This window comes from Petaurus breviceps, unplaced genomic scaffold, assembly GCF_028583685.1.
Source record: "Petaurus breviceps papuanus isolate PSGF00001 unplaced genomic scaffold, PetGlider_PUasm1.0 229, whole genome shotgun sequence".
Taxonomy (NCBI): Eukaryota; Metazoa; Chordata; class Mammalia; order Diprotodontia; family Petauridae; genus Petaurus; species Petaurus breviceps.
The window spans coordinates 5524453-5544734 of record NW_027185903.1 but is presented as its reverse complement, the minus strand read 5'-3'; the positions used below and the strand labels follow the sequence as shown (position 1 = coordinate 5544734).

Here is a 20282-nt window from a genome sequence, read left to right as displayed (position 1 = left end):
AAACCAACAAAACCCAGGAGATTTCAGCAAAAAGCATCTTCAGAGACATTCCCTTCGTAGTTGGAAGGTACTTAAGTAGATCTGGACACCATTTCTTCTAGATGAAATTTAGTTGGTTATTTGCTTTTAAATTCCAGTAAGGGGAAATTTAATAATAGTTGTTAGAAGACCTTTATACTCTATGTGAAAAAATATGAAGCCCTAGTTTTTTCCTCACAATGTCAATCACTTTCATAAAGGCTATCTGAACTTGAGGAGCAATCTGACTTAGTTATCATACGGTCAATTGGTAGGGGTGTACTTCTCTGCCAAGAGGTATTCCACAGATGGATAGCTTTCTTGGGGTCAAACTTGTTGATATCTGGAGAATTCAGCTGAATTATTAGAAGGTCTGTCATGCTCTCAGGCTTTATTTTAAAATGCATTTGTGACTTGGTTAGTTTCATCTGACTGAAGCCACGTTCTGCCTCAGCTGAACTTGCAGGGAGTGTCAACACCAGATCTACGAGGGTCAATATATTGGGATACTTGATTGAGTAGATAGAATTCACAAAATCCCATGTTAACTTTCGGATGTTCTGAAATCTATAAGAGACAATTAAAAGTGTCAAGAATTAGTAGATTCCAGTTACATGCATATACAAAGATCTATGAACACTTCAAAAGCATCAACATTATTTTATCATAATTTGAGTGTTCTCAGCTTTCCTTCTTACCGGTTATAAATCTCTAATTTCATCATGCTCCATTCTGTTTCCACTTCATCAATTTTTACATTGGCACCTTTCAACACAGGTTCATAATGCTTTGTAAGAATTGATATCTCTTTCTCACCAAACTCTACAGATGGGTATAAGAAAAAAATTTAGGAGAAAAAGAAATTATCCATAGAGATTTCAGAACACACAGACCGACAAGTATGCTGGATACTGGGCTTGTGTACATATTTTACCTTGATCTATCTTTCCTGGCCATAACTTAAAACTTCCAATAGTGGTTGCCCTCACCACATCATGGCTGGCATCACTGAAACAATCATGAAGATGCTTTGTGAGGTTTGTTAAGACTATGTTCCGTACTTCAGAGATGTTTCCATTTCCTATAAGTTGGTTACCATGGAAGTGTGTGGCAGACTCAGCCAGACGTTCCTTTGGACCTGGTCTGAAACATGTTAAAAAATACAATAAGGGGGGAATAATTTTCTAAAGCAAACTTGTTGGGCGTGCTCTAACTCACCAATCATCTAAGACACCCTACCTTTTTTTATACATTCTGAGTGTTCCTAGTGTTGATTGTAAGGTTGCAAATACATCTCCTATTGATGAATTTCTGTCCTGATTGACTCGGGACAAAATGCTGAGGACATTGATTACATCCAGCAGGAAGTGAGCAAATCTGACAACCTCAGCTTGGAGGAGGAACTGTAGGAGCTCTGTAGCTTTCTGAGGATCTGAGGTAGTTCTGCCTTCAGGTATCTATAGCCCAGGAAACAAAATGAGAGCTTACTTCCTTCAAAATGATATCAAAGTGCTTAATGAAAGAGGTTTGGGTGTGTGTGTGTGTGTGTGTGTGTGTGTGTGTGTGTGTGTGTGTGTGTGTGTGTGTGTGAAGAAAGTTAAATAATAGGTCTGAAAAGTACTTACTGTTCTCAGTTGCTTGACAATTGCAGAATATCCCTTGAGAAAGACTTGGAGAGCTGTCTGCAAACGACGGAGCCATCTGCTGCTGCCAACTCGAGAAGGAATCACAGGGCGGATTTTAAGGTCTCCAAAGGTGGCTATTAGGGCTTTTTTATTTGAGGGTGAATCATGGTAAAAATAATACACATTCTGGAGAAGATCAGTGACAGTATTGTACAGCTGGATACTCTGCAATGCTTCTTGGTAAGCTAGCTCAAGCCGGTGTGCGAAACAGTAGACTGTTTGCACACATGGCTGGATTTCTTTCAAAAGCCTGGCCACACCATTGTTCTCTCCTACCATGACAGCTGTGCCATTGCTCCCAAACCCGACTAGTTTTTTGGACCAGTCTTTGCTAGACAGATTTAGTTGAAGGTTTATCTCAAGTGTTTTCTCAATGGCATTTTTTATGGAGACAGGATCAATCCTGTCCACAGTCTGCACTCCAACAACCTGACAATGGACTTTGCCCTCATGTGCAAACTGCACATAAACAACTTTGGTGTCCTCTGTGAAGCTGTCGGTGCCACCATCACTGATGAGTGAGAAGAACTTACACTTTTCTAGTTTCTCTCTCAGTGACCTGCGTTCTACTTCAGCAATGAAGTATACAAAAGTCCTGGCTGACTTGTCAGTTCTGAACACTGGGCCAACGTCTACGCCTTTCATATCATCCAGTTTGCACATCCAAACAAAGTCTTTGAGGGGACGCCCAGTCTTGGCAATAGCGTGACATGACCTAAAGAGGTTTTCTATTCTTCCCAAGAGTACTTTGTTCCTATTCTTCATCAGCTGCTCTTTGCCAGCATCAGTCAGGGTGGAAACACCTGTTGCTTCTGATAGGGAAGCTTTGGCATGAGCCTCACTGTTGTCATGTGCCTGGAGAAATTCAGTCCTAAAGTTGTTGGTGCCATAAAAAAAACTAACTTGGCTTCCTCCCGAGCTCACTCCATGTTTGCGACACAAGCCACAGAACATTAGGTCTGATTTGTCATCATACACCAGCCATGGGTATCTTTTTAGCCAAATTTTCAAAAATTGGTTATTCCACTTAGGTAGGTAATAGTCAAGATTTTTCAGCCTTTTCTTTTCCTCAGCATATCTTCTAGTATCATCTGAAGAACCTCCTTTTTTAAAATACTTCCATCGTGTTTTGGCTACAGTTTCAAAAAGTAAATTAACAATAAAGCATATATAATCTCCACTTCCAGGATACTTTCTCTACAATGATGCCACATGTTAGTCCTTAAACCTTTTACTTTACATTTTTCCTTCACTTTAATATTTACCTTTTTTAAAATTGAGTCAGTCAGTCAGTTTCTCCCCAGTTCCAAAGACTCTAAGAAGATCCATATGCCTGTGCTACAGGAATTTAGGGCCAAGAAATATCACTTCATGGTAAAATGTTTAGGGATGATGTGGAGTTTAAGTTGAAGGAGGGATACATTTAGGACTAAGTGGAAAGGATGGAGGAAAGCATTCCAGGCAGTGGGGAACATGAGCAAAGACTTGAAGGTAGAAAAGTACAAGAGGTGAAAAGACCAATTTGGCTAAAGGTGGGTTTGTATAGTCAAGTTGTAGGAGGTAGTTGAAAAATAGGCTAGTGCCAGGCCATGAAACACCTTGAATGCCAGGATAAAGAATTTCAAATTTATCTTATAGTGACCACTGAAGTTTCTGAGAAAGGGAATATGATCAATTTGATTGGGACATCCACAATGGAAAGGAGAGTGCAGGAAATGAAGGAAGGAAGAACATAGATAGTGGACTAGAGTAGTAATGATAGGAATGGAAAGGGAGGAATGGATGCAACCAACATTATGAAAGAAAAGGCAACAAAACTCAATGACTCTATGTAGAGGGCAAGGGACATAGCAGAGTCAGATGACAAGATTTCAGGACTAGGTGACTAGGACAGTGTTATTACTTTTGATTGAAGATATATGGAAGGGATATGATTTTGTTGAAATGTACCTTATATGCTGGAACTATTTAATGCACTCTTTTAATTTCTCTACCTTACTAGAGAAAATAATCTAGGAAAGGAAAAAAATCTGACCAGATGTCTCACTTGGCCCAATGTACACATGAAGACAGATAATTCAAGGTTCCTGTAATTAAGGGGTTAGTGTGTAGAAGCTAGAAAAACAAATGGACAAAAGAGTTTTCAATCATGTTTGATTTTGTGGTTGTACATATTTCACTGGGAAAATATAGCCTTTTATTTCTCTTTATTTTTGAAAGTTATTTGACTCATTGTTTGTACCCTCCCTTGGCTCTCCCCTTAACATGTCCCATAATTATCCCTACCTCTGTCCATTTGACCATAATGTTCCTGTCTACCAGGAATGCTGTTTACCCATCTCCCTTTCTATCCAAATTCAAGGGCTAGGGCAAGTAATGTAGTCTCCATGAAGCTTACCCTTGTGTCTCTAGACCCCTTTCCTAAATACTCAGGACAATTATCTCTACTGAATATTTTACTGTATCTTATTTTATCCTTGTACTGTATGGCTGATTACCCCATTATATATCAACACAAACACACATCCACACATCCAATGCTGATACATATGCCATCCTCCACAGAGGTCCTCCTCTGCAGACTGCTTCATCATGACATGGAGGCGATCCTGGATTCGTAAAGCCTATAGAAGCAGAGCACAAGCTCAGGAATGTCCTGTACAATGCTACAAGAGATCCGAGTATGAGCACAGTGAAAGACTGCTTGTTTTTGTCCCAAGACCCCAGGGATTTAGCCAACATTGAAGAATTTGTTCCTAAGGATGGATGAAGGATAAAGAACATTTTGTCCAATGGAACTCATGACAATCATCAATTAAGAGTCTGAGAGGGTTTGAAATCTGTTGGTAGAGGGAAGAATAACACTAGAATCTTGAAATACTGAAGATCCTTCTCCAATATGTCATGTTCTCTCCAAATAGGTTTAAAAGTCCTTATTACTAGGTACCTTGTCTTATACTAAATTGTGTCTTGTATAGCTGTGTAGAATGCTAAATACATAGTAAGCACTTAATATATTTTATTTTATTATTTAGAGGCAATCAGGGTTAAGTGACTTGCCCAGGGTAACACAGCTAGTAAGTGTCTGAGATATGATTTGAACTCAGGTCCTCCTGACTTCAGGGTCACTGCTCTTTCCACTGAGTCATCCAGCTGTTCCTTAATACATTTTAAAGGTTTTTACCACTGAGAAATGAATTGTTCTCTTTTGTTCTACTCCTTTTATTTTTTCTAAGGAAAAACATCTTTCCCCCCCCTATTGATTTCTGCAAGCTTCAGACAGTGTAACTGAAGTAATTATTAAGGCTAAATTATGATACTTAATATGTAGAACTCAAAGAAAATTTAGAGATTAGGGCATCTAATCCTTTCATTTTATAGATGAGGAAATTGATGACCTGAGGGGTTAATGTGGTGCCCAATGTCAAACTGAGAGTAAGTAGAAGAGCTGGTACTCAACTCCTTGTCTTCTGACTCCAAATCCAGCTATTTCCCCTGCATCCTACTATGTTCTTCCTTCTCCAATTTTCTTAGAATACTATGTATTCTTTGTTCCTTATAGCATGCTTAATTTCATACATATTTGGTCTCTGCTCCTCCTCCCTACTCCCTACTTCCAATCAGAATATAAGATCCTTAATAAGCACAGATATTTTACTGTTGCTTCTGCCGTTTTGATCTCTGTGTCCACAGTACTTAGCAGGGTATCTTGTAGAGAGCTGATGCTGAATACATGTTTGTTGAACCAAATTGCTTCCTACAAATCTGTATTACTGCTACTCTATTGTCACTTTATCTTTTAAAGGTGCCAGAACCCAAAGCCCAAGAAATACTTAGGTGAGAGAAAGCAATGGAACCTCCCAGCTCCCCCTCTGGGATGCATCTCCACTGCTTCTCCCTGCTTCTTTTTAGTTATTTGATGTTTGGAGAAAATAGGGAGTGCTTAAAACCAATGTCGCCATAAGTTCTTGTTGATATAGAGTAAATGAAAGGAGTGAAGATATGAAAAATTTAATATTACACATACATAAACATATGAAATCATATGAGAAGCGATTGATCCTAAAGGAAAGGTAGCTTGGTGTAGTGGAAAGATCAGGTGTTTATGATTCAAGAACCTTGACTTATCTTGGCTTTGGCCATTCAATTAACACTGTGGCCATGGACAAACCACTCAACTTCTCTGTGTCTGTTTCCTCCTCTGTTAAATGAGTAGGCTAGACAAAATGATCCCCTAGGCCCTTTTATCTTTAACATTCTGAGAGATTTATTTAAAAAGATCCTTTTCCTAGTCCCCATTATTCTTCTCAATGTAATTTCCTCACATTTTTTTTCTCTAAATGAAAAGGGAACAAATGCATACTTGGTATAGATGATGGACATCAGTAAGTTGTCCCATTTCTCAAAAGGTGATTATCCATGGTTAATTAATCATATCGTTGTTATTATTACTATTACTATTATTATTGTTGCCAGATTGGTGACCAATTGTGTGGTTGTTCCCAAGGATTAAAGGTGGAAGGGTTCACAGGGTCATAATTATTCCTAAAACAACTATTGATGGAATGGCACCATTGTTTTGGGGGAGGTCATTCCAGACTGATTTTTAAAACATGATTTTTCAATATGGTTTGGGGAGGGAGTAATAGTCCTCATCAGGAAAAAGTGTTGGTGACAGTAAAAGACATGCTGTCACTCTGGTTTTGACAAATGGTCTAAAATCAGTGTTGTCAGACTCAAATAGAAATGAGTCACTAAATCATACATAAGGTTCCCTGTGGGTTTCTTATTGTTTTAGAAAATCCATGTTAACATTATCTGTGTCCTATTGTGTTTTTTTATTTTATTAAATATTTCTCCTTAACATTTTCATTTGGTTCAGGTGGCCTGAGACTGTTGTGTTTTGATGCCTCTGGTCTAAACAATAACCAAATGGGTATGAAAATACTATACACATCTAAATACTGAACAAATCTCTTATTTAATAGACTCAGATTGATGCCCATTTTGTCTCTTATCAGCTTCCCCATATATATATATATATATGTATGCCCCAGAAGGCTCCTACATATAGGAGTATCCGTACTATTCCAAAACTCCCCAAGGCACCCAAAGAACATTTTCCTATAGCTATCTCTTTCACAACTGACTGTGACAATCTCAGTGTCAACTGAAGCTGAAAACCAAATTGTCAACCCATAGACAGCTAACAGCTGCAACAATAAAACTTGGTCTCCCAACACGGACTTGCAAATAGAATAACTGAGACCAGAGATTGGTTAAGATGGGGTTCTAGGACCATGCTAGGACTTTGATCTGGATAAAATATAGATCATCTACTATTGCCAGAAGTTAAGCTTTTCTGCTAGTGAAGTCACTAGGTTATCCAAGCTAAATAGTTCACTGTTCTCAAGTGACCCAAAAGGGAAACAGATAGTCCAAACTGCTCATTTTACAGAGACCCAGGAGATTAAATGATTAGCATCAGAGGCAGAATTCAAACCCATGTCCACTGCATTGCATATATAGGTGGGGAGCTTCTTGAGGTGGACCTTTATTGTAACTAACAAAGTTCTTAGTGATGTATTGTAAGCTGCTTGTGTTCTTAGCTACAGAATAAATCAATGATTCAAGGTCACAAGATTAGTGACAACTATAGCCTTGACCACATCTGAGCTCTTCTCTCTTCTAGGTTTTCTTGGCCTTGGCCAGTGGTTTCTAGACCTTGGGGGAGTTCAGGGAGCACACATTGTCTGAGATGCCTCATGGACTCAGATACCAGAGGTTGAAAAGTTATGTTCTTTCCCCCAAAGATCCAGATTCTTGTATGGAAACCACACAAACCTCCTCAATAAGTTGGGGAGAATTTTCACTTGAGTGAAAGAACAGATTACAGTGTTCTGGCTTTTTCAGGTGACGCTTTCATTCTATCACAGTTAGCCTACATGACACGCTTAGCACTTGATGTCTGGAGACAAGACGTTGCTATGCTCAGGATGCACTGTCATGCTCCTTACGGTAATCTTTCAGTGGTTGTGTGCTTGGTACATTAGGATCTCAAAGAAGCCCATTGTAATGCTGTCCACCATGAACTGTGGGACTCTTCCCAAGGGGCTGCTTTGTCTAGGCTGCATGAAATGATTGGATCACAAGTTTTGAGATGTACTTTTACAGCACTGGTCTGTCTTCTCTTTTGGTATCATTTTCAGACACTTGAGAGATTAAGTTTCTGGGAATTAATCGATTTGGTTCTATTTAGCTCACAATGGCCCTCACTCCAAGATCTCCTAGAGTTATTAAATTTTTTTTCAGCTTACAATTTTCTCTGTGAGCCTTTAAATTGAGTTAAATTGCTTGAGCCCTGACTTAAAGGTGGTGGTGATCAGGGTAAAAATGGCTGTGGGCCAGAACAGAAAGCACCAGGAGAACAAACCGACATTGTCCTAATTTCATCTTTCACTAGGTAGCAGTGGTATTGGTTGGTGACAATATGAAGGCAATCAGCCCTGAAATGGCAGCTCCAAGGAATTAGCCCTGAGATAAAATTTAACAATGCAGAAATGAATTTCTATCTCCTTTGATATAGTCCAAGGAAGCATTGCTTTAGACATATTACATTTGTCACTCTGACACCCTAAATTCATTTTTATGGGAGAAAAATTGAAAGGAAACATAATGAGTAGTTTCACAATAATGTCTGAAGAGCAAAGGAAAGGGGAAATGATGGTTTAGTTAGGGGATATCCAGAGCAAGAGTGAGTGTCATATTATTTCCCTCCCAAATTCCCGAAAAGGCATGAAGGGCGGTATAGGAAAGAGGGACAGGGGAGATGGCTTGTGGGGGAGTTGCTGGAGGAGTTGATTGATAAATTTTCTCAAATTTCTAAATTTCTGGGACTTTCTTAGGTGTTGATAACTACACAAATATGATAAGATGTTATTACAACTTATTACAGATACTCATATGTACAGTATATGACAGTGGGAAGAGGTATATCCTGTGTGACTTGTCTGCGGTCTGTACATCCTTTACTGAAGATCCATACAGTGTGCAGGACTTCTCCAGTCCTATGGACTAGTGCACTAAGATTCTACCAGTTACTATTTGTTCTTGCTACATCATTGTCTTATTTATAGTTCTAGTTATACATGTGAGGGGTCACAAGGGCAAGCTAGGTGGCACCATAGTGCGCAGAGTGCGGGCCTGGGTTCAGGAAGACATCCTCCTGAGTTCAAATTTGGCCTTAGACACTACCTGTGTGACTCTGGGCAAGTCTTGCCTCAGTTTCCTTATCTGTAAAATGAGCTGGAGAAGGAAATGGAAAACCATTCCAGTATCTTTGCTAAGAGAACCCAAATGAGATCATGAAGAGTTAGACATGACCAAAAAGAATGAATGATGAAAATGTAAAAGGGCAGTGTGATAGAGTGGGAAGGATGCTGGATCTACAGTCAGCTGACCTGGGTTTGAATCCTGGCTCTACCACTCATTTACTTTTGTCATTTTGGGAAAATCACTTGGCCCCTCTAGGCTTCAGTTTTCTCATCTGTAAAATAAAAAGGTTGGGCTAGATGGTCTTTGAAGTCTAGATCTATGACCCTATTATCTAATAATTTTTTTGGAAATATCTAATAATTTTTAAAAATCCCTTTGGAATAACAGATTGACAAGTGTTTGTTTTTTTTTAACCACTGAAAAGAGTTTGGAATAATTCAGAGGACCTGGGTTCAAATCCTACTTCATGAAGTAAGTCACTTAACCTCTCTGACTTATTCTTTTCAATGAAAAAATGGGGGAAGGCAATAGGTCTAAATGATCTCTGAGGTCCCTTTTTAGCTTTGAATCTATGATTCTATGAACTTTTATTTAACATGAGCATAAATGAAGTCTCTAAATAAAAAATAATTTTGGTACCCAAATGGGCTAAATCACATGCAGAAGCAATTCCTTCTGTAACTAAAGCATTAGATACCCACCATCTCACGTAAACATTCTTAGGCATTTACTTACTTTAACCAAATAATATCCCTTTTCTCCAGAAATTGCATATAGGTAATTTAGTACTACAGGAACACAAATGTCAAGAAATAATTTACTTATATTAACATTACTTGTAAATGTGACTTTAAAAGCCCTGTTGAAGGTACAACATGTGAGTAATACTAAATCTCATTTTTTAAGAGGAGTATATTTCATTATATTTCCAGAAAACCAAAGAGAATCCATTAACATATTATGACATATATAGAGCATATATGAGGAAATATTAAAATGCTTATGTCACCATATCTGTATTTTAAAATGTTTTGTAAGAATTAAGAAATTTACTAGTTTTAAACTAGCATTCCATATTTCCTCTTTCACAATGAACATCACTTCATCTAACATGGCTTTTTGAAATTATGGAATTCTACAGAGTGCAAAATAGGGACTATTTCCTTTTCCTTTTTCTAAATTATAGGAAGAAAACAATTATAGTAGAACTTGACTTAAAAGGTGAACGTATGATATCATGAAAGACTCCTCGGGGTTTCTACCTGTAAAGCCACTGACACTGAGGGAAATGGACAAACCAGGCACTTCCCTGAGATCATGACTTGGGCTTTGGAGAAGCAAAATCAGAGCTCTGTGATAGCGTTCTCATTCTTCAATGTTGAAGTCAGTCAGCAGAAAGAGAGCTCCCAGGCAAGACCTTGGACCAAGGGGTCAGGTGACATTCATTCTTTTTATTCCTCTACATTTTTTTTAAACAAAACCTCCAAAACATGTGGTTCACATTTCCCAAAACACATAATAATTGAGCAACAATAAGAAACGTATTTCTTCAGTTTTATCATGGCTTATCAGTTCCAAGAAACTGCAGAGTACCAGGCAACTTCAAACTACTGCTGCCTGTGGGGTGGTCCCTTTCGGTTCTGCTATTTCTGACTAATGTGAGAGCTGAGCACAGCAGGACAGTCTTGCTCCTGTAACTCAGTCCCTCTTCTTACCTGGGGGTCACTTTCTTCCTCCTGCCTTTGGCCTACAGTTTCTGCAGCCAGGACAGCAGGAATACAAAGCCAGCCCCTCATCATTCCCTGTGCTTTACACAGTTATTTTCACTTCTTTCTTGGCTGTTTCATTTTCCTCCTTCAGATGCCCTCAGTTGCTTCTCTGACAGTCCACACCTTTCATTTCCTTTAAGTATATGGCAAATCCCTTCAGAAGTCTTCCGTGACCAACCTCCCCACCACACTGATCAATAGCTGGTTTTGTTTTCCTGACCCCTTATGTGTAGTTTGTAATCTATCTTCTTAAAGTTGTTTATGTTCTCTAGAAGTTACTTATGCATTTATGTGCCTTTTCTTCTCAATTAAATTATAAATTTGTCTGAAGGCAGAGAATTAGTAACATTTTATTGCAGACTTGGAGTCCAAACATCCAGGTTTCAGTCCAAGACCTTATAGGCTCTGTGACCAGTTAACCCCACTGGACCTTTCCTTATTTGTAAAACAGAAAGGCGAATATCTGCATGGCCTAACTCACATGGTCATGGTCATTGTGAATTGTAAAGTGCTAGCTAAATGACCATGAGCTACTCTCATGGCTACTTTTATGTCTTGGATATCCAGAGGTAGGAAGGGCCGCCCCGGCCAAGGGCTTATCCCCTTTGTCTTTCTCCCCCATCCCCTTCTCTGGCAAGGTCTGGGATGGAACAGTTGGGGATGTGAGACAGTCTGGGGGAAGAGCCACTATAACCATGGAAGACAATGTATTCCCAGTGGTATGCTGGGACCAGTTCAGATGGGCTCATGAGAGTTTGTATAAAATTTTCAGTGAGAACATTTATACTTCTGAAATCTGTAAATGCTAAATATCATGGCATGATTTATTGTTTTGTTGATTGTCTAGACTTAAAAAAGTGATAGAGAAAATATTAATAATGCAGAAAATGTTAAAAATGTTAATAATTCCCCTCCCTCCCACCAAGAACTAGTTGTTAAATGTTTACCAGCATACCTCTTCCTCTTCCCTCTTTTCATCCCTAGGGCTTAGATGAGATGGGAGTCAATAAAACTCAACAAAACTCCATTTCTTCTGATGAGATGGAGGATCAACAACGTTCTATCCTGATGTTCTGAGATGGTCTTGCCATCTGCTCTGTCTTCATGCCTCGTGGTGCCTGGGCCCTCTAAGGAGATCTCTGCTTTGCCATCCTCTCTACTCTTGTACCTTTAGGATTTTCAGGACTCTTCACGTGCCTTGCTGTTGACCTCTCCTTCATGTGTTGCCTCTCCTAATTAGAGTGTGAGCTCCTTGAGAACACAGGCTATCTCTTTTTGAATATCTGTGTCCTCAGCCCTAAGCATAGTGGGTGGCACACAGAATGGGCTTAACAAATAATCACTCACTCATTCGCTCCATTCATTCATTCACTCATTCCTCCCCCATGCACCCGGAAAAGCATTGCTTTATGTTTAGTATAGTGCCTGGCATATTAGAGGTACTTAAGAAATGCTTGTCCCCTTCATCTTCTCCCTGCCTGCTTAGATCCTAAAGACTGCTGAAATACATTTTCAGATATGTTAAAAAAAAGTTACTTCCTGGTAGTCAGGCATTATTCATATTTTCTTGTTTTCACTCTAAAAGCTTGTTTTTTATACAAACAGTATTCCTCTTCCCCTAATTGTATGACATTTTAATCCAGGTGAAACCAGGTTAAAAGATCAGCTGTGAAGGGGGAAAGAATTCACAGAAAGGCAACATAAAGCCTTTGATACTGGGGGAAAAGGGGGTACGGAGAAGAATCCTGCCCTGGTGAGGAGTATTACCTCTGACTATATGCATGCATGAATTTTCATATATATATATGTATATCTTTTAATTTGTTTTTCATTTATCTATATATCCATCCATCCATCCATTTATTCCTTCTTCAGATTTTTTAAAAATTAGGGCCAGTGGATGGAGCCATCTTTTTTCCTCAGTGCTGAATGCCTGGGACACTGCAAAGCTTCATGAGGCCTGGAATAATTTCTCCAACTCACTGTTTCCTTGGATGGCTCTGCTCCCAGCCAGTAGGGTTAATTAAGGATTCTCATTACCTGTATGCATAACATTGGTGACCAATGGTATGGGTGCTCCTGGGGATTAACTGTGGAAGAATTCACAGAGGAATGAGGATCCCTTTAAGAAAATATCTCACCTCTTCAAATGAGTTATTTGTAAAGAGCTTAGCACAGTGCCTGGAACATAGTAGGTGCTATATAAATGGGTTATTCCATTTCCCTTCATCTCCCTGGCTTATGTAGAAATCTAAGAAAACGGAAAAGTAGTACTCTTTCTATGGATATATTAGATGTGAAATGTCCTAGCTAGCTGGCCATACTGGGAGAGAGCTATGGTTTTCTAAGGAAATTATTTCTGAATCTTAAAAGGAAATAGGTGAAGGAGGTCAAAGTAATCAGCAGCCTCCCGGCTTGGAGTTAGCAGACAGGTTCCAGAATATAGGAGCCTAACTTCTTTTTGCCTTTGCCTTCCTATCTATACAATGAAGACAATCATCACTTGCCTGATCTGCATACCTGCACATTTGAACTGAAACAACTGACATATTTGATCAAGAGTTTTTGATGCAAGAAGTCACACTTGAAGCTACAAAGAATGCATGTAGATGCTGAAGTGCCCTTAGGATGGATTGTGTTCATATTTGCACGTACACATTCTCAGGGGCATGCTGGTAAATATTTAACAATGAGCTCTCTGGAGAATAAATGTATGCAGGATGCACTTTTAAGTTTAGTCTGCATTATGCACGTTTTCCTCCACCACCACCTTCTTAAGTCTTGACAATTAAAAACAATAATAATAAATCAAGACCCAGTTTATAGTGTTTGCTGATTTTAGAGGCATAAATGCTTGCACTGATCCCCTAACAATCAGTTCTCTTGAGCCCCAGTATACACGTGCATGGGCTCACACTATAGGGTATATTAGGTATAAATGCACTTGATTTCTCCAACCTTGAAGGACAAGCTTATTACAAGTGTCCCCTTAAAACAAGGGAGAACTAAGTCCTGCTTGCTTGGCTTCATAAATAGCCAGTCCCACAGAGCAAACTTTACCTGCCTCTTCAAAGAAATGACAATTATCTTATTGTGGTGGTGAATTTTAACTTTCCGCAGCGATGCCTGGATCAATAATTTTTTCCCCCTACCTTTTGGTGCCATCTCCATAAATTCTTTTCGAAGGGTGTTGAGTTGTTTGATAGTGAGGTAAGTATTTATTTCTTTCTCCACGGGTGGAGGCCGGACGGGAGGAAGGGGATCTGGAAAGACTTTCACATCGCCATTGATGAAGAAGTCTTCATCATTTAAAATAAGCTCATACTGAATCCTTGTTGACGTTTCAATGTGGTAGTGAGCCACTTGGGTTAATTTTTCCACACTGCCCAGAATGAAAACAATACACAAAGGATGTAATTCTCAATTCAAAAAATGCTAGAATAATATTAGGTGTTTATACAACAGACACATCCTGCAAGTAAAAGTGCATCTTCTAACTAGGAAACATACTCTGATGTGCACACTAAAGTACGCCTTAGGGGGATAATGAGTTTTATAATTTATGCATTTTATAAAAGGATAATACAATTTTATACTATTTTTTAAAAAAAAGAGATATGTGATTTTCAACAGTTTGAGAAACCACTGGTATGGAAAATGTAGATTGGTAATATTTCTGTAATACACAAGCTTAGATTGTTGCTGGGGGTGCATTGAGAGGCAAAGTATAACTTATGGTCACATGGCTAGTATGTGTCAGAGACAAGACTCAAACCATGGCCCTCTAACCATTATGTACTGTGTCTCTCTATACTAAACACAATTTATTAAACAATAAGGCACATATGAGTTAATCTCATATCCAGAGAGACTGGTCAAATATGCACCAGTCAAATGGAATACTAGGAATTTTTTTCAGATAATAAATCATACCAAATCACCTTAAAGGATAAATTCAGTAAAGATTATAAACAGGGACACTGTAAAGTTTCATAGGATGTCAAAAAGAGCTATGTCTAATGTAAATTTTTGTAACTACATGTCAATATTCATCTACGGATTTTCTGTTTTTGTTTTGTAATCAGAGCATTTGAGTGCTTTGGTTCTAGGAAATTCTTAGTGAGGAAACCCCCTCTACTAACATAGATTGGAACATGCTCTGAAACTTGTCTTCAAGTACTGCCCAGGGTACTGAGAAGTTAAGTGACTTCTCGCAGGGTCTCACAACCACTTTGTGTCAGAGACAGGACTTGAATGCAGACCTTCCTAGCTCTTGAGCCAGCTGTCCATCCACTCCAATATACTGCTTCTCCAACTAAGCTATGGTTTTCAAAATGGACCATAGCATAGGTGATCAATTGTGGAGACTCAAACAGCTCCATAATCATCAGCAGGGCTGCAATCAAATCTTGTGGCTTTCAGAGTGAATAGATAGAAAATAGCTTTTAATGGAAAGAAAATTAAATTCAGAGCCACTGGTTCTAGGCATGGTACTTATTAGAGATTAATGGGCAGCTACGTGGCTCCATAGTGCACAGAGTGTGGGGCCTGAAGTCAGGAAGACTCATCTTCCTGAGTTCAGTTCTGGCCTCAGACACTTACTAGTTGTGTGACCCTGGGCAAGTCACTTAACCCTGTTTGCCTCAGTTTCCTCATCTGTAAAATGATCTGGAGAAGGAAATGGAAAAGTACTCTAGTATGTTTGCCAAGAAACCCCCAAATTGGGTCACAAAGAATTGGACATGACTAAAAAACAACTGACCATGTCACTTACTAATTGTGGTCAAGTCACTTAAAAGCTTTTGAGTCTCACTTTCTTTATATGTGAAATCTGGATTCTAATAGCTCTAGTATCCATCTTCCAAGGTTCTTTTTTTTAATGAGGTAATTTGTATAAAGTGTTTTGTGAACCTTAAGGCTCTATGTAAATATCAATATTTGATTAGTTATGTCAATAAGTAATCTATATCCATATAAATCAGCCATGTTGTGAAGAAAGTGCTTTATAAACTGAAATGCACTGTATCTGTCTTCCATGTTCCTTATTATCTTTCAGAGGCAGTGTATTATATGGTGGAAATAACACTGGACCAGGAGTCAGAGGACCCCTAGCACAGGCTAGCTCCACCCTACTTCCTATCCATATCACCTTGTTGAAGCCACTCAACTTCTCTATTCCTCAATTTCTTCCCCTGTAAAACTGGAGTAATGATACCTTCCCTGACTGCCTCACAGGTCTGTAAAGATCCTTTAGTAAAATGGGTGCAAAAATGTTTTCAAAAGTACCAAATGAAGCAATAAAAGAAGAAAAAGAAATTGAGAGAATAAATCAATATGACTGAAGAGATGACTCCCTAGGATTTCTTAGGGAAACCATCCATCCTGTCATCTGTAAAAAGTAACAATTTTTGGGAAAATATTTACAGAAAATTTCCCAAATAAAAGTCTAATATCCAAGCAAGTGCTTGCATGTGTGTGAATATGGATTTTTAGACTCTAGCTTAAAATACAGGAATAACAGACTTATAATTAGGGACTGGATACACCAAACAAAGGTGGATTAGAACATATTAGTCTGGTGTCTTGAAAATCTAAACCTAAAGTGAAGCTAAAAAAGAATGGGGGAGTGAGAAAAACACATGCAGAGTCAACCAAGCTCAGGAACACAGAGAGAAGCTACAATGCAGGAAGAATTGCCCTTGAGACACCCAGAAAGTCACAGACAAAAAAAAATAAAAATAGGAACCCAGAGCAAAATCCTTGACCTAAAATATCTATACACAAATGCCAAAGTTTAGGCAATAAACACAACTATTTGAGGAGACAAATTTGACTTCAGATTTTTTTTTAATGGTGCCAATTTTAAATCGTTTTTATTCTCTGGAAGAAGATATGCATTTCCACTTGTCTACAGTACTGATAAAGTTCTGTGTTGTCCACTTTCCGACCCCTGCACCTGTTCAAGTATTCAGAATGCCCAGATTTACACTGTGGCTTAAATGTTATTTTTAAACTGCCACTGCCTTGGCTACAAATTTGGGTCCTTCAGCTTTTGAAAAATTGTGTTGAATGCTCTTTCTTCTGGTATTTTTAGTTAGCCTCTTTAATTGTGGGTCCAAAAGAAGCACCTCTGGATGGGGCTGCTCCAACCCCAGGAAAGCCACCAGGTATACCTTCTGGCATGGCCCCTGTACTCTGGTATGGCTTAGTAATGATGGGGTTGCAGACCTTCTCCAATTCATTCCACTAATGCTCAAATTATTTTTTCTCAGCAGTCTGGTTTTTATTTAGACAGCTGCATATTTTATTACATTTAATCAAGGATCTTATGTTTATCTTCGTCACCAATTTTGCCGTGAAATTTCTCATCCTCTACTGTAGCCATTGTGTTAAAATCATAAGATCCAAGTGAGTTCTTGGAGGTCATGTTGTCTCTCTGCTTTTATCTTTAGCTTTGTGCTTCCCAGCTTCCTGGACCATGTAATCAATGAATTAGTTCATGTAATCAGTGCCTTTGCTCAGACTACATATGTCACTGGTAATGGTAATCTAATTCTCCTTGCCTGCAATCTTATCCTTGGCAGAAACTTTGTGGATGCCATTTGCATTTGTTATTTCAATCTGAAGAATACCCCTGGGGACAGGGAAGACTGCTGTGAGCTCAAAGTTGTCAAATAGGTTGTTATCCTTTGTCATTGCTCTCTTATCTTTGTAAATGTGAATAAGCACACCAGGCTGGGTGTCTGAGAACATGATAAATGTCTGTATCTTCTTGGTAGGGATGGTGGTATTACATTTGATTAGAACTGTCATAATTCCACCAGGAGTTTCAATACCAAGAAGAAGAGGAATGATGTCCAAAAGCACCGAGTACTGACACTTCTCAGATTTATCTCCAGATAAGATGGCATCCAAGATAACTGTACATGGGCAACAGCCTCTTTAGGACTGATACTCTTATTGGGCTCCTTCCCATTGAAGAAGTCCTGCAGAAATTTCTGAATTTGAGGGATACTAACAGAAGCACTGTAATGGAAATGCAAATTTAAAGATCTACCCTGCCCCTAGGCTAAAGTGCACCTGGAGCCTGGGGTGCGAGGCTTGTTTTTCAGTAGATACTTCTTGATTGGCCAGTGGGTCCAGAAGGTTGTTACATTCTCTGAGCCAGGAGAAGGCTATATAAGCCCTGATGTGTAGCTTTGTTTTGGGGCTCACTTTGAGAAGTGTTCTGTGATTTGATCAGATGAAACTCTGGGAAGTCATTGTTGAGAGCCCCCGGCTTTGAAAAACCCAGATGTTTATTTGGTATGGATGTAATTGTTGGACAGTTTGGAAAGCTGTCTACTTGATCTGTTTCTGTCTTGATAATTCTGTCTGTATACTCTGAAGTTCGGGGTGCTGACCTTTTTCCCTTGAACTAGGTAAATGATATATGTTTGACTGATTAAAGTAAGCTTGTTAACCTATTTTGAGTTGCTTTCTTTTATCAAAGCAGATCTAAGAACCTGTGTGAGCAGCCTGGGGAAGCTGGGGTTCTTGCTGCTACAAGCACCTACGGGGATGATGTCCTGAATCTGTGGTTTATCTGGTTTGGCATCTCCCTTAGGGCCTTTTACACAGTGTTTAGTTTGTCAGGGAAAAGGTACAACTCTTCAAAAATGGGCACTTGTGATAGATGTAGAGAAGTTGATACTTACTTAGAGAGAATTGGTCTCAATATTGTTTCAGGTGTGGGAAGAGAGGGCATGCTGTGTATGTTCCCAAGTGGTGCACTCTTGGTGGACAGCTTTCTTGCTCTCATTGATGTCCTCCTTATGCTTTTGCTTCAATTCAGCAATTAAATGCTTTACCATATGGTCGTCAAAGTTCCCCCCACTGACCCAAGTGGGTATCCCCAGCTGTGGACTCACCTTCATAGATACCATTTTCTTTTTTTTTTTTTTAAAGCAATCGGGATTAAGTAACTTGGTCAAGGTTACACGGCCAGTTATTTCTGGGTGTGATGCTAAGTATCTGAGCCTGGATTTGATCCCCCAGGTCATCCCGACACTGGAACCGGTGCTCTTACTTGCTGAGCCACCTGGCCACCCCTAAGATACTATTTTCAATGGCAAGAATGGAAACATCAAAAGTGATGCAAGGTCAAAGAGCAACTAATTATTCTTGGCACCAATCTAATAAACATTTATTAAGTCAAGTAAAGTTGAAACTCTTTCTTAGCATTCAAAGTCTGGTTTTGCTTTAAATTAAATTATTAAATCTCCCCTCAATGTTACAACCAAACTGAAATCATGATGGTTATGTACATATATGACATTATATTTCATATATTAATAATAATAACTGGTATTATATAGTTCTTACTGTGTACCAGGAACTATGCTAAGAATTTTACAAATATGTCATTTGATTTTCACAACAAACCTAAAAGGCAAGTGCTATTATTATCTGCATTTTACAGTTGAAGAAACTGAGGAGAGAGTGGTTAGGTAACTAGTTCAAAGTCATGCAGTCTGAGACTGGATTTGAACTTAGGTCTTCCTGACTCCAGGCACAATGCTCTCTCCACTGCATCACCTACTTGCTTCACTAGGACCAGGCTTTGGTTGTTGTTGGGAGTCAAAAGACTTGGGTTCTAATTCCAGCACTGCTCTATACTACCTATGTGGCTTTGGCCAAATAATTTCCCCTCTCTGAGCCTGTTTCTTTATTTTCAAAAGAAGGAGTTAAACGACATGACCTCGAAGGTCCCTTCTGACTCTATGACCCTATCACTCTGTCCTTCCCCTGACCATTTCTGATGTGCTCTCTCTTCTCTGTGTCTTTGTTCATGGTATTTTCAACAAGTGCCTACCTTCCAGATGAATTTCTTTGTGGATGTTGTTGTTGTTCAGTCATGTCTGACTCTTCATTACCCTATTTGGGGTTTTCTTGGCAAAGATTCTGGGAGTAGTTTGACATTTCCTTCTCCAGATCATTTTACAGATGAGGAAACTGAGGCAAATAGGAATAAGTAACTTGCCCAGGGTCACACAGTTAGTCAGTGGCTGAGGCAATATGAGTCTTCCCAGACCTGGCACTATGCACTGCACCATCTATCAGGCCTTTAAAGTCCATTCAAATGTTACTTTCTCTAGGAAGCTTCCTGACCCTCTATCAATAATGATCTTCCTCTCTGGACCTCAGTCAGCACTCCCTGTGCACCTCTCCAATGTACTTTTCATACCACATTTTATATTACTGAAGATCTGTGCCCAAAGGAGAAAAACCAGGTTTTATCTAAAAATTCACATCTTTCCCCAGCACCTAGCAGCTGCTAGCCACTAAATGAAAAAAAAAATTGTTGGATGAATGACAATGTGGCAAAGAACTTTTCATGTTACAAAGAAAGATACTCTGTCATCTGAAAGTGGTATGTAGCACACTGAACCAATGACCATTTATGCACAGTAAAGGTCCATTTAGACTTCATTTAGACTTCAAGGCTAATGAGATACTCATTTTCAATTAGAGTTGTGATATAGCCAATAGACTG

At 39.0% G+C, this 20282-nt stretch overlaps 1 protein-coding gene across 1 annotated transcript in view; it reads right to left on the bottom strand.

Moving 5' to 3' along the window:
- Positions 1-221: 221 nt before the first annotated feature.
- The window catches only part of SPEF2 (sperm flagellar 2), a 221105-nt gene continuing 201044 nt past the window's right edge, over positions 222-20282 (bottom strand). Inside the window, exons 27-32 of the mRNA XM_069096127.1 lie at positions 13900-14129; positions 1644-2836; positions 1258-1475; positions 953-1161; positions 717-840; positions 222-585 (exon numbers count right to left, since the gene is read on the bottom strand). Of these exons, the coding sequence (XP_068952228.1) occupies positions 222-585; positions 717-840; positions 953-1161; positions 1258-1475; positions 1644-2836; positions 13900-14129 (2338 nt within the window). The remainder of the gene's footprint in view (positions 586-716; positions 841-952; positions 1162-1257; positions 1476-1643; positions 2837-13899; positions 14130-20282) is intronic.